The sequence below is a fragment of the Thermobia domestica genome, chromosome 9 (genome assembly GCF_964235325.1).
Source record: "Thermobia domestica chromosome 9, izTheDome1.hap1.1, whole genome shotgun sequence".
NCBI classification, from domain to species: domain Eukaryota; kingdom Metazoa; phylum Arthropoda; class Insecta; order Zygentoma; family Lepismatidae; genus Thermobia; species Thermobia domestica.
Genome location: NC_137462.1, coordinates 61,883,566 through 61,897,330, shown reverse-complemented (window position 1 = coordinate 61,897,330; position 13,765 = coordinate 61,883,566). Strand labels below are relative to the sequence as shown.

Genomic DNA, 13,765 nt, shown 5'->3' with positions numbered 1-13,765 from the left:
TCTTTTGTCGTTGCAAATTTTGTCGAGCAATTTGAAGCTTAAAATATATAAAACGATAATCATGTCTATTGTTTTCTATGGTTAGGAAACAGTTTTCCTTACTCTGGTAAAAGAAAACAGACTGAATGTATTTCAGAATAAAATTCTTAGACGAATAGTCAGACTAAAGAACAACGAGAATGAGGAATGACGGAATTTCAAAAAGAAGAACCGCATAATTTATGCCGATAACCAATGTTAGAGATGTCAAGTCTAGGAGACTCAGGTGGGTAGGTCATGTAGCCTCAATTTAAGAAAGTAGGAATATTTCCAAAATTTTAACTGTAAATCTAGTCGGAAGACTATCAGTAGGAAGACCTACGCGCTGATGAGGGAAAAGAATAAGATGGATCTTGCAGAAATAGGAATACAAAGTAAATACGGGATTAACTCGGCCAAGAACAGTATCCAATGTAGAGTTTTTGTAAACGCGGTTCCGAAAGATCGATAGAGATAATTAGTTAATGGTTTCTGATTGCGAATGAAAAGTTCCTACCCGTGACCTTCTTACGTTTTGTAAATATCCTCTTGTTCACCTCAACCATAGATTGGTGGGCTATATGGACATTTTAAAATTTTACTCTCCCTAGGGAGAGTTGTTTTATACTTTGATAAGATCTGTTCTTCGTATCTGCATCTAAATATTCTATCCTTGGTTTTCCTCTTAATGGTTTCGCTTCTGTCTCTCCCTCTATCAACACGGTGATCCAATTAGAGTGGCCAATAAGATGACCAAGCATGCTCTTTCTTCTTTTCCCTGTTAGCTTCATGATCTCTCGTCCTTCATTAGCTTCCTTTAGTACGTAGTTGGTAACTGAGGAATTAAAAATTTGGATAGAAATGGATATCTGTTGTAATCAATGATGCTTTTAGAATGAAAGCGAAAAAAGAGTAAAAAATAAAATGAAATCGTTCAGGAAGAAAGAAATGCATTTTGTTAATCGTTGAGGTAAGGATTATGGAAAATAAATTTATAATAATTTATTATTATGTGTTAAAATATGAGTAGTGCTAACAAAACTTTAGAACCTCGAGTAATAAGTATGAAATATTGTTCATAGAGTAAACTTTAAAAAGGAAATGGCAAGAAAAGGAAAGATAAAGTTATAGAGATACATTAGAACAGGTTTGTAAAGAAATTTAAATATTTTCTGGATAATTTAATATCCCTTTCCCACTAAGGCTATGCTAGACATTCATCACCAGATCGACTTCAAATCAAAGAACGCTATCGATGAGGGACTGAATTCGAGCTGCAAGAGCAAAAAACGCTAACTATTGAGCCTAGGTCAAGGTCGAGTGATAAATAGTATATTTTTAAAAAGAAGGAAGAATGCGTGCGTCGAAGTTAGGCATATCAAGTAAGGCGTCGAAGTTAGAGGAAGACTGGAGGACAGTATGATGTAGTGGCTTCATGTGGGTATAGAGGTATTACCCTTTGTATGATGATTTTAATTTTTAGTCAGATTTTAAGGTCAAGTTTTGAGCAGTTAAGTCGATTGATATGTCTCTTGATAATATATATGTTTCGTGTTTTACAATTGGTTCTAATTGAAATATTGGAGTTACGATTAACAGAAATGTCTTAAGCAGGTCCTTTTATCCATCTTAGGATGTGGATACTATATTGGAGAACTGCATTGCGATAGTTACACGATTCGGTGTTAGACCAATCAACCTTCGAATGAAAGACCTATTGTGTGGTCTCCTGTCTAGCAGTGTAGGACATATTCTTTGTAGATTTTCCTGTCTTCATTTACCAGCCTTCATAAATAATCATTGTTCCATTAGTTCTACCATTATCTTCAAGTTCAATTAACATACCTCGTCCAGCGCGAAGACTACACACATTAACGTCAAACCAAATATTATACTTATTTCACTTTTTATAATTATTGCGTAAAACTTGATTCTATTGTTATATCTCTGTTTTCGTAGGCCGAAAGCGACAGGGACCTCTTCACACCAAAGTACGAATTTTCACAATCATTCAAAACTGAAAGTGAAGCTAATAAAGGTAAGACTACTTTTAACTCCTCCTTATATGTAAATGAGTTTTTATTTTCTTGCCAGGTTTATTTGGTATGTGGAATACCATATAAAAATAGGTAATTGTAAACCAAGCAGAGATGGTATTTGTCGACTTGTAGAATGATTGAATCGAATGAGTGTTAGTAGATATGATGGACATTTGAAGTGCATAGTAAGTAAAAATCTAGAGTAAAAAATTGGACTTTAAATTGGAAGTGACTGGTGGTCGCAAATGTGAATGTTGTGAAAGCTTTCTGCCAACTGAATTCCGTACTAACAACTATTGTTTTTTCTTTGGTATCTTCTTTTTTCAATTTCACTCTTATAGGTTCAGTTTTTCTTGATCCCAATGAATCCTGTATCTATTACTAAGGTTCTTCATCCATCGTATTTCGTGAAAGGTAGTTTACTTTTCATTTACTCTAACACTCATCTTCACTAAGTCTCTGTGGTAATAGGCTTTTAACACTTTCCATCAAAATGCACTAATACTCTGTCTGCAGAATATTTTGTTTGAATTAATTATCAAATGGTTGTCTCACACAGCTTACCCTTCTCTAGATAGTGTAAACTTAGAATTCTTAAAGCTTTAATGTAGTATTTTTGTTTAATTATGATGTGAATAGTTATTTATTTTGAAGAAATATTTTCAAAACATTCATTTCTCTAAATACAAAATTTTAAAGTACGAGGGCTAGTCAAGAAAGACTTGGACTGATTTTTTTTCTAGGCAATTTATTATTACTCAGCAACAGGCACATGATCCTTTTCAAAGTAGTCCCCGCCCATTTGAATGCACTTTTTCATTCGAGTCTTCCAGTCCTCAAACACGTGTCGCAGGCCATTCTTTGAGAGGTCCTTCAAAACCGCCTCCGATGCCTTCAGAACCTCGGAACTATCGGAGAAGCGGCGTCCACGCAGTCTGGATTTTAGGGCAGGGAATTGAAAAAAGTCGCACGGTGCGGTAGGCGTCTCCACCATCCTCAAACCTTTGCAACAGCTCCCTGCAAGTCTCCACTCGAACGGCCTTCTGCTCTGGTGTCAGAAGTCGCGGAATCCATCGCGCACACGCTCGGCTCATGTGGAGGTGGTCATGCAAAATTTTGAAAGCACTGCCATGAGATATGCGTAGTGCGGCTGCCAGATCGTCGATACTGATGCGGCGATCTTCTCTAACAATGACTGCTGCCGTGTTAATGTTCACCTCAGTAACAGCTTACGCTGATACACCTGGTCCACCAGCTTTCGTGATTGTCATTCGGCCCTCCCTTAAACTCTTTGAACCACCAGAACAGGTACTTCGTGGCAGAGCGTCATCTTTGTAGGCTGCTGTCAACATTCCTAGAGTTTCTGTTGCACTTTTCCCCAGGCGATAGCAGAACCGTATAGCTGCAAATTGTTCTTCTCGTAATGACTCCATTTCTTCTACAGGCGACTTCTAGAGGCGGCGCAGAACATCACCTGCAATAAAAAGTCGTGGTTACCAAACATGCAATGATTCCTTAACAACATTTTACATATATGCACAGCAAGACCCACCCTACTTGTATGCCAAACTATGAAGCTCCAGCGTTAACAGAACTGCCGGGAAAAATATCAGTCCAAGTCTTTCTTGACTTGCCCTCGTAGTATAATCTTAATTCAATCCAGTATATTTACTTCGTAATTCATCTTACTTATCTCATCTATAACTTTACATGGCATATGCTTAGAAAACCGAGGAGAGATTTAAATTAACTGGAATTAAATGCTTTACATGAAAATCAATTTTATTCTCTCCATCTTTCTTTAATTTTATATTACTTCTTTACTTTTACTTCTCTCAAACGAATAACCACTTTTTCTCAATATTTCGGATTTTGATTAAGAAATCAATAAGTTTATCCAATTTTTTAAATATTATTTTCTATTACACAGGCTTTGCTTATTATATACTACTATTAAAATCAAAGTAGATTCTGAGCGAAGTAAACCAATTTATTACCATAAAAACAACTTTCTGTTAGTTTCGGTAACTAAACATATAGCTTGATCATACACTATAAGTTACTGAAAATTACGGGATAATAGATACTAAGAGACAAAAAGTAGATAGTCTCATTCGTAGGTAGGAACCAATCAAAATCAAAACAGATACAATAATTGATAAATCCCTTTCCCCTGGTTAGACAACATCCACTTGTATCTATTAACGAAAAACTCACCGTTGCCCTAAGTAGCGTAATCGCTAACGCTCTCGCCTTCGGTGCGAGCGGTCCCGGGTTCGATTCCCGGTGGACCACTCGGTCGATAAAGTGTACGCTTTTTCAGGTCAGCCACCCTGAATAAAGTTTTTCCTGAGTTTTCCTCATTCACACCAGGCAAATGCCGGGGTGGTACCTAACTTATAGGTTCCAGGCCGCTTCCTTTCTTCCCCAATTCTTTTTTCCTTCCCTTTCTTCGGATTGTGTGTTCGTCGAGGGACGTCATCCCTCAGAAACGTGAAGGGCTAAATGGCCTTAAATGCTGAAAGTCCAGAAATCTAAAATCCTATCCTATCCTAAAAAAACTCACCATATGAATTTACAAATAATAATAATAATATAACATTATTAACAATAATAGTAGCTACAATAACAAAAATTCCACAAAATATATTTATTAATGCTTCTTAAGAACAAAATCCACTTTTCATCAATTTAAATTCCAGAATTTCAGTTCATCACATTATCACCTTCGTTAATAAATCTTGCCTCTCTCCATTTTCTGATTATCATTTATTCTTCTTGGCCTAGCGTATTCACTTAATTCCAAATAACTTCATGTCCCATGTCCTTTAAGCATCTGTAAACTCCATTTGTATCTCAATTAACCTTATGTCACTCATATGCTGTTTAACATATCTTTTAATATCTTTCGTGTTTCTTCGACGTAACACATATTACACACACGATACAGGATTCTATAGATTACCTTTTTCCTTTATTATTCCTAGAACCTCTTCTTCTCGTTTCTTCGTCTTCTTCCTCTTCCATAATACCTTCAATAGCCTGTTGTTGTTTTATTTTCTGTACGTCGAGATAGCTTTTATTTCCTCTAGCATTGTTTTTGTTAATTCTGTGTCTTCAACAATATTTTCTATCGCGCAATACATTATCTTCTCTTTTTTCAACTCCTTCCTGTCCCCCTACTTCTAATTGCTTATGGAAAACTTCTAAATCTTCATCTGCTTCTTGGTTCTCACTGTTTGCCAGCTTAATTCTCTCTTGAATTTTGCTAATGAAGTTTCCTTTCGTGGAGTAATCCACGTCACTTCAACAATAACGTCACTTTTAGTAGTTTATTTATATATTTAACAATCACCAGATACAATTCAGAGGCCATTTTATACTGCATATCTAACAACAACAACAATAGTTTCCGGAGTCCTAATTTTTCTTATACAATTGTGTGATTATCCTCCTTCCCTTCTTCCTTAGCTTCATGTCTAAGAACGGTATGGCTTCTTCTTTTTCCACCTTCTGCTGTATTGATTGTCTTTTTCTCGATAGTCAATTTATTTAACTCTTTCTTTTCCAGTTATAGTTTCCCCCTTCGAAATACCTATAGAGTCATTCACACATCTTCCAGAAACCTTAAATTTTCCCCTCCTTTTAACACTACTTCCTTCTCGGAATGATTCGGTTATCTATCCTATTACCCTTTATATAGTGTGGTAACACCCTAACTATGCTCTTCGTTTCTAAACTTAGAAATATGGCTTTCACATTTACATTAATCGTTATAACTTTAATCTGTCCTACTTCCTTTTAGGGTCACCGCGTTCTTCACATTATTACTATGATGATTTTTTCTTATAACTTTTACTACTTTCGTAATTTCTTCATCACAAGTTACAAAGATATAATCTCTATAATTCAGCATTGGCCTTAGTTTAACTTCCTTCTTGTGAATTTGCGGGAAGCTGGCATGTATTTAGTGGTATATCTTTTACTGGTATCATTACTGGTATATCTTATCTTTCCCTTATGTCTTTCAGATCTTCAACCTCTTTCTGCGATAAGTTCCCCTCTTTTCATTTTAGGTTTCATTATAGTATACCTTAGCCTTCTTTCTTATACTATCCCACAATTCTGTTTCTTTTACCTGGGATATTGCTGAACTCACTGAATATATGACTCGATCTGCGTCCAACCTGTATCTTCTCACTTTAAACTTATAGCATAAACTGAAGTTTTTTCTCGTCTTGCTACAATTGCATCCACATTTTACCAGTACGTTTTGTCTATGTCGTCTTTCTCTCTTTCTTTTTGGACCCTAAACGTCCTCGTTTCTGTATCAATCTCTTTTGCACTTTTATAATAAAATTTTAATGCAACACACTAAGTCTCATCACTACAATGTTCTTGGTGGTGGATTCTTCATTCATTCATTCATATAGCGAAAGCTTCGCATCTAGTTTAGTTCAGGAAAGTGATTGGCTGTTAGCTACGAATCAGGTAATATGAAGAAGTTAACTGTGACGTAGTACTTAATTTTCTTTTAATTCATTCTTTTAATTGTACGTCATAGTGTCATATTAAACCTAGTAGTTAGTTGGCAATGCTGTTACAAGATATTAGTTTTATCATAAGGAAATCCATTTTCTTTGCTTAGTGACAAGTTTATTTTAATATATAATATAATTATTTGTTATATATAATATATTTCTTTAAGGCTTTTATGGAATATATCTATGAAAGTTATCACATAACATGTTACATCATAATTAAAATTATTTAATCATTTTCTCATTCTTTGAATCATATCTAAAGTTCTTGTGAACGATTCAAACGCATAACATCAGCTACAGTTTCTGCAAAATAAATAATTTTTTGTTTGTTTTTCAAATATATTTCTTATACAATTAATTATGTAATTTGTTTCTTTAAATTTATTCACTTGGACCATAACAAATTTATGTGTTTCTAAACATATTTGTGACAGATTAGTGAAGTTAACAGCGATTTCGAAAAAAAGGCCATGGGAACTTTCTTGCAGGGATGTCCAAACACTTTAGAAGAAATCGAGGAAAGAGACCTCTTATAGTTTTCTTTAAATATGCTGGGACAACCCTGGGAAACCAAGGCTGGCCTTTTTCGATATGAATCTGCACTACTATCACTAAAGTGCCTCTAAATATGAATTTTGCTATCACACGGCAGTCAAACTCATTATGCTTATAAATAATGAAGGAATACATATACGAAATAATAATGTTGCACTGTATATCCTTACAGCCTTTGCCACTGCGTGCACTAATATTACATGTAAAAGCGGACAACATTGCCTCAGGGAATTTGTCTCAAGAACTAAGTCAAGTCACAAAGACAAGTACGTGATTTACTATGGCTGTGCATCTCCAGATTATGTTCGTCGTAAGTAAGAATAACCTTTTTTGTCGTTGGAAATTTTATGTATATAATGCTTACTGATTTATATTATTTACTCTATAAAAATTGAATTTTGCCATATGTATTCAATACTTAACGGTCTAACGAGGAAACCGATTCAAGTGTGACTCGAAATTTTGGAAGAGTTTATGCACAATCGAAGTGTTTTTGTGAACAATCAATTCCATTAGAGAGGAAAATCCTCGATCTCAGACGTTCCGAAAATATAGAGGAGGGTAAGGGGAAAGCTGGTTCTCTAAAAGTTTGTCTATGTTTGGGTGTGTAGTGACTGAATATGACTGAAAATTGCATTTAAATGTTAAGAAATATGTACTAGAGCGAATAAAATTGGTGTTGAATGTTGAGGTGAGTGGTATAGCTTTTACCCGGGGCCGGAAAAAGAACGTGCTCTGAGGAATAACAAACGCCATTAACACGAAGAACAGAATTGTATGATATTACTTGCTAAGATATCATGTATTCAGTTCGTAGAAAATGAGAAAGTAATATGAAAATGTATTAATTATATTGCCAAAGGATCAGAGGCATTATTATGTGAACAAAAATACAAGATTATATTCTGTGCAAAAGCGCTTGAGAAAACAAATCAAATGATATGAAACATAATCACATACTTTTGCAAACGTAAGTACGACAGTGTGTGGTTGTGTGACATATTTTAAAAAGCAAAGTATGAATCAATAAACAAAAATTGTATCTTCCACTTAAAAAATAAAAACCTGTACGCCTGATGTACTGTATATCACATAAAGTTGTTGCATGTAAACAACACTGACGTCAGAAAGTAAAGTAGTTCCTCATACCGTCGTATGTAAGAACATACCTTGTGAAACGGTACAAAATTTAAAAGCTAGGTCAATGGAAAGTTCGGACGCCATCATGTTTTACATTTGTAATCCTATTTGACCTGACTATGCTTTAATTCGTTTCAGCGTACCAAAACACCTATACATAGAAACCTTACACACATATTTCAGGCAACAAAGAAACTCCATTAATTTCGCCCTTCAAAACCTTCTTCCTCTAGAATTTTTATGACTTCGGTTTTGTAACTTTCATATTTAAGACGACGTATTACTAAAGTTTTATGGATGAAGGAATTCTTTATTTTTAATAGACTCGTTTCCTTGTACTATCGCTACATATTCAAAAATTCGCAAAATATCGGAGTACTAGCATCCCCATATTCTTGTATATCTCTGTAACGGTTGAGATCGAGAGTTATTCCCTCTAATGGGGTTAATTGTACACAAAAACACTTCGTTTGCGCATAAACTCGTCCACAATTTCGTGTCACACTTGAATCGGTTTTCTCGTAAGTATAATTTGAAGTTGCAATTAACTGAGGGAAAGGAAACACTAGATAGACAAATGGATGATACCAGAAACATATAACAGAATATTAAACACGGTATATAGTAGAAACAAACTTTAGGTCAATTATCCGAGAGGAATAATCTAAAGATACAATTTATAGAATTGAAGAAACAATAATATCGAGATTGGAAACGTACTTAGATTTTGGCAAGCAGGGCAATAATAGCAATTTTAAGGCTTGACACAAGGAAATGGAAAAGTCACAAAGATGAAGAGAGCGTGCGAAGACTAGTTATGTGCGGCAAGGAGAAAATAGAATATCAGATCCTATTTATATTTGCGATACACCGTGAAATACGAAAAGTTAAATTAATACAACAGAACGTAACAAAAAGGAGAGGAGTCAACCAAGAAAACAGCAAATACGAAACAACAAAATAAATTGAAACCTTAGCTGAAAAACTGAAGGCAACTTTCGGAAAATTCCAAGGAGAAATTTACAAATTAGAAAGAGAGCAATTACTAATTGCTCCATTAGAAGCATATAGTTTTGTAATCTAGAACGTGAAAAGGAAATAAAATAAAATAAAATAAATTGGCACAATAGAAATGTACACCTTTTCAAAATATAATTGCGTGCTTGAATAGTTCTCTTAACATTGTGATTCAGCAACAACGCGTACAACCCGGGTAAAGCCCGGCCCCAAGTAAAAGCACACAATCCAAATATATCTTGAAAAATACTATTGAGGATACGAAATGAGTGTACCAACCACGCGGGAGTCTCACAAATGTATATTTATGTTTAAGTGGTGTAGTGTCTTACACCTCTTTTCACTTTTGAAGGATTGAAGTACACAACCAGTTAACCTGTGACGTGAAACTTGCAAAAACATCGAGGTCCCAGAATTTGTTCTGAAAGAAACAGATTGTTATCGTCGTATACTGTTGTTACATGCGCCCAGAACAGAAGCTCTGTATGTCTGTAAGACATTAGTGAAAAACGACACGAAACATAAAATGTGCCTGACACTAACTGAAACATGTGCTGCTATAATAAGTAAGATTTTGGCCCGATTAAAGTGCAGTGCTGTGGTTTCCATAGTGTGAGTGGTGTACTATTTAAATTTTGTGGTTCGAACGAGAGCGTAGTGACGTATTCAGTGCTACAGGATGAATGAGCACTCCTTTAGTGAGCTAGCCTATATGCACCTAATTTATGGATATGCTGAAGGTAACTCGTTGGCAGCACAACACTTATACCATGAGACCTTCCCAAACCGTCGGGTTCCAAATGATCGGGCATTTGTTTCCATTGATAGAAGTCTGAGGGAAACAGGTAGTTTCTGTGGGAGACCACGTGAAGTGCTTCGACCTGGCGGTGAGAAAAGGATTCTTAATCAAGTAGCACGGCAGCCAGAAATCAGTACACGTCAAGCAGCTACAACAGAAGGCGTATCCCCCAATATTGTTTTGCATTTGTTTCGTGAACAGCTGTTATATCCTTGGCACTTACAAAGTGGACATGCTCCTGAAATGAGAGACAATTCCCCACGACGAAGATTTTGTCGGTGGATAATGAGGAAGTTTACGCGGAACCCAATGATTCCATCTTTCATTCTTTTCACAGATGAAGCTGGCTTTAGGAGAGATGGGATTTGTAATCCTATACAATCGCCATTTCTGGGTCGAGGAATATCAGCATCAAATTGTCGTAGGCCGCTACCAGAGACAATTTAGCGTACGTGCGGGCAAGCATAATCGAAAACCAACGTTTAGATCGATATTTCTTCCAGGGCGTTTAACTGCCGAGCTGTATCTCATTTTTCTACAGCATAAACTTCCAGAACTTCTGGAGGAAGTATGACGTTCCATATGGTTCATTCACGATGGGGATCCTCCTCATTTTCAGAGGCAAGTTCGCGAACATCTTGATGTTGCATACCCAAACAGATGGATAGGAAGGAGTAATCGATATGCATGGCCTGCTCGTTCTCCCGAATTAAGAGATTTTTAATTTAGTCTCAACTTTCTAAAATTAACTTAGCGGCAATTTAATTAGTTGGTTATGGGGGCTCTAATATTTAATTCGGAACAGATTAAACAAATTTCATGAAATAAACCAGAAATTCGTTCATGACACTTCATATTGTAAATAGTGTCGTTGACTTATAAAAGTGCTTTACAATGTTTTATTCTGCGTAGTTCCTAAACAAAAATTTTATTACAGGTGTTGGTTCAATCAGATGCTCATTAAAGACTACGTACAGATTAACAATAGTTCTCCAAACTAAAAACAAAAGAATATTTTCCTTCACTTCCTTGCTTTAAATGGTTCTAGGATAAATTCTAAGCTGTTTTTTTTCCTGGCGTACACCCAAATATTTGTGTATATATTGACAAGATGTGTAGTAACTGATATTCCATGAAAACAATTTTTCTTGCACAGAACACTGATCAGATGCACAAGAGTACAGTAGAGGATAATATAGTAAAGGAAGTTAGGTTAGTAAAGTCGAATGTTTGCATGGGTAAAGTAGAGCGCTATCTTGTGTTAGTAGGTAATATTAATTTAGATTAATAGAATTGACTAATTAGGTTGGTAGGTTATGTTAGTTTCCTGGAGTAGGTTATGTTTGGTTAGTGATTGTGTGTTGCATTTATAAGAACCTTAATGTGGGTCTTAACAGCATTATATGCTCATATAGCACTTGTAATGGTTCCGCAATAACGACACTACTTGTAAACACAAAATTCAACAGGGTTGCGATGCCTCACCTGTGGTGTGTTGGGTCCCTGGTTCAGTATGTGGACTTCATGGTAGACAAACATCGTACCCGTGAGTTTTCGGAATTTCTCTTTTCCTCACACTTCCGTCATTCCATCACCACAAGGCATCTTATTAACACTCACCCGCTCACCCTCGGTTGATAATCGTCACAAGTTATACTAAAAGAAACAAAATACACCTTTCGTACACTTTACAGCAATACTCAAAGGAAAATAATATATAAGACTGTCATTTCTCATATGCACTAACTTATTACAACCATCATTAGCATTAGTAATGGTTTTAGGGTAATAACTGTAGAATTATAACATGCGCCCAGAACAGAAGCTCTGTATGTCTGTAAGACATTAGTGAAAAACGACACGAAACATAAAATGTGCCTGACACTAACTGAAACATGTGCTGCTATAATAAGTAAGATTTTGGCCCGATTAAAGTGCAATGCTGTGGTTTCCATAGTGTGAGTGGTGTACTATTTAAATTTTGTGGTTCGAACGAGAGCGTAGTGACGTATTCAGTGCTACAGGATGAATGAGCACTCCTTTAGTGAGCTAGCCTATATGCACCTAATTTATGGATATGCTGAAGGTAACTCGTTGGCAGCACAACACTTATACCATGAGACCTTCCCAAACCGTCGGGTTCCAAATGATCGGGCATTTGTTTCCATTGATAGAAGTCTGAGGGAAACAGGTAGTTTCTGTGGGAGACCACGTGAAGTGCTTCGACCTGGCGGTGAGAAAAGGATTCTTAATCAAGTAGCACGGCAGCCAGAAATCAGTACACGTCAAGCAGCTACAACAGAAGGCGTATCCCCCAATATTGTTTTGCATTTGTTTCGTGAACAGCTGTTATATCCTTGGCACTTACAAAGTGGACATGCTCCTGAAATGAGAGACAATTCCCCACGACGAAGATTTTGTCGGTGGATAATGAGGAAGTTTACGCGGAACCCAATGATTCCATCTTTCATTCTTTTCACAGATGAAGCTGGCTTTAGGAGAGATGGGATTTGTAATCCTATACAATCGCCATTTCTGGGTCGAGGAATATCAGCATCAAATTGTCGTAGGCCGCTACCAGAGACAATTTAGCGTACGTGCGGGCAAGCATAATCGAAAACCAACGTTTAGATCGATATTTCTTCCAGGGCGTTTAACTGCCGAGCTGTATCTCATTTTTCTACAGCATAAACTTCCAGAACTTCTGGAGGAAGTATGACGTTCCATATGGTTCATTCACGATGGGGATCCTCCTCATTTTCAGAGGCAAGTTCGCGAACATCTTGATGTTGCATACCCAAACAGATGGATAGGAAGGAGTAATCGATATGCATGGCCTGCTCGTTCTCCCGATTTAAGAGATTTTTAATTTAGTCTCAACTTTCTAAAATTAACTTAGCGGCAATTTAATTAGTTGGTTATGGGGGCTCTAATATTTAATTCGGAACAGATTAAACAAATTTCATGAAATAAACCAGAAATTCGTTCATGACACTTCATATTGTAAATAGTGTCGTTGACTTATAAAAGTGCTTTACAATGTTTTATTCTGCGTAGTTCCTAAACAAAAATTTTATTACAGGTGTTGGTTCAATCAGATGCTCATTAAAGACTACGTACAGATTAACAATAGTTCTCCAAACTAAAAACAAAAGAATATTTTCCTTCACTTCCTTGCTTTAAATGGTTCTAGGATAAATTCTAAGCTGTTTTTTTTCCTGGCGTACACCCAAATATTTGTGTATATATTGACAAGATGTGTAGTAACTGATATTCCATGAAAACAATTTTTCTTGCACAGAACACTGATCAGATGCACAAGAGTACAGTAGAGGATAATATAGTAAAGGAAGTTAGGTTAGTAAAGTCGAATGTTTGCATGGGTAAAGTAGAGCGCTATCTTGTGTTAGTAGGTAATATTAATTTAGATTAATAGAATTGACTAATTAGGTTGGTAGGTTATGTTAGTTTCCTGGAGTAGGTTATGTTTGGTTAGTGATTGTGTGTTGCATTTATAAGAACCTTAATGTGGGTCTTAACAGCATTATATGCTCATATAGCACTTGTAATGGTTCCGCAATAACGACACTACTTGTAAACACAAAATTCAACAGGGTTGCGATGCCTCACCTGTGGTGTGTTGGGTCCCTGGT

At 36.1% G+C, this 13,765-nt stretch overlaps 1 protein-coding gene across 1 annotated transcript in view; it reads left to right on the top strand.

Annotated features, from left to right (window-relative positions):
- LOC145660837 (uncharacterized) overlaps positions 1-13,765 on the top strand; it is a 91,981-nt gene that overhangs the window by 20,289 nt on the left and 57,927 nt on the right. Inside the window, exons 5-6 of the mRNA XM_081726258.1 lie at positions 1,978-2,056; positions 7,329-7,466. Coding sequence (XP_081582384.1) covers positions 1,978-2,056; positions 7,329-7,466 — 217 coding nt within the window. The remainder of the gene's footprint in view (positions 1-1,977; positions 2,057-7,328; positions 7,467-13,765) is intronic.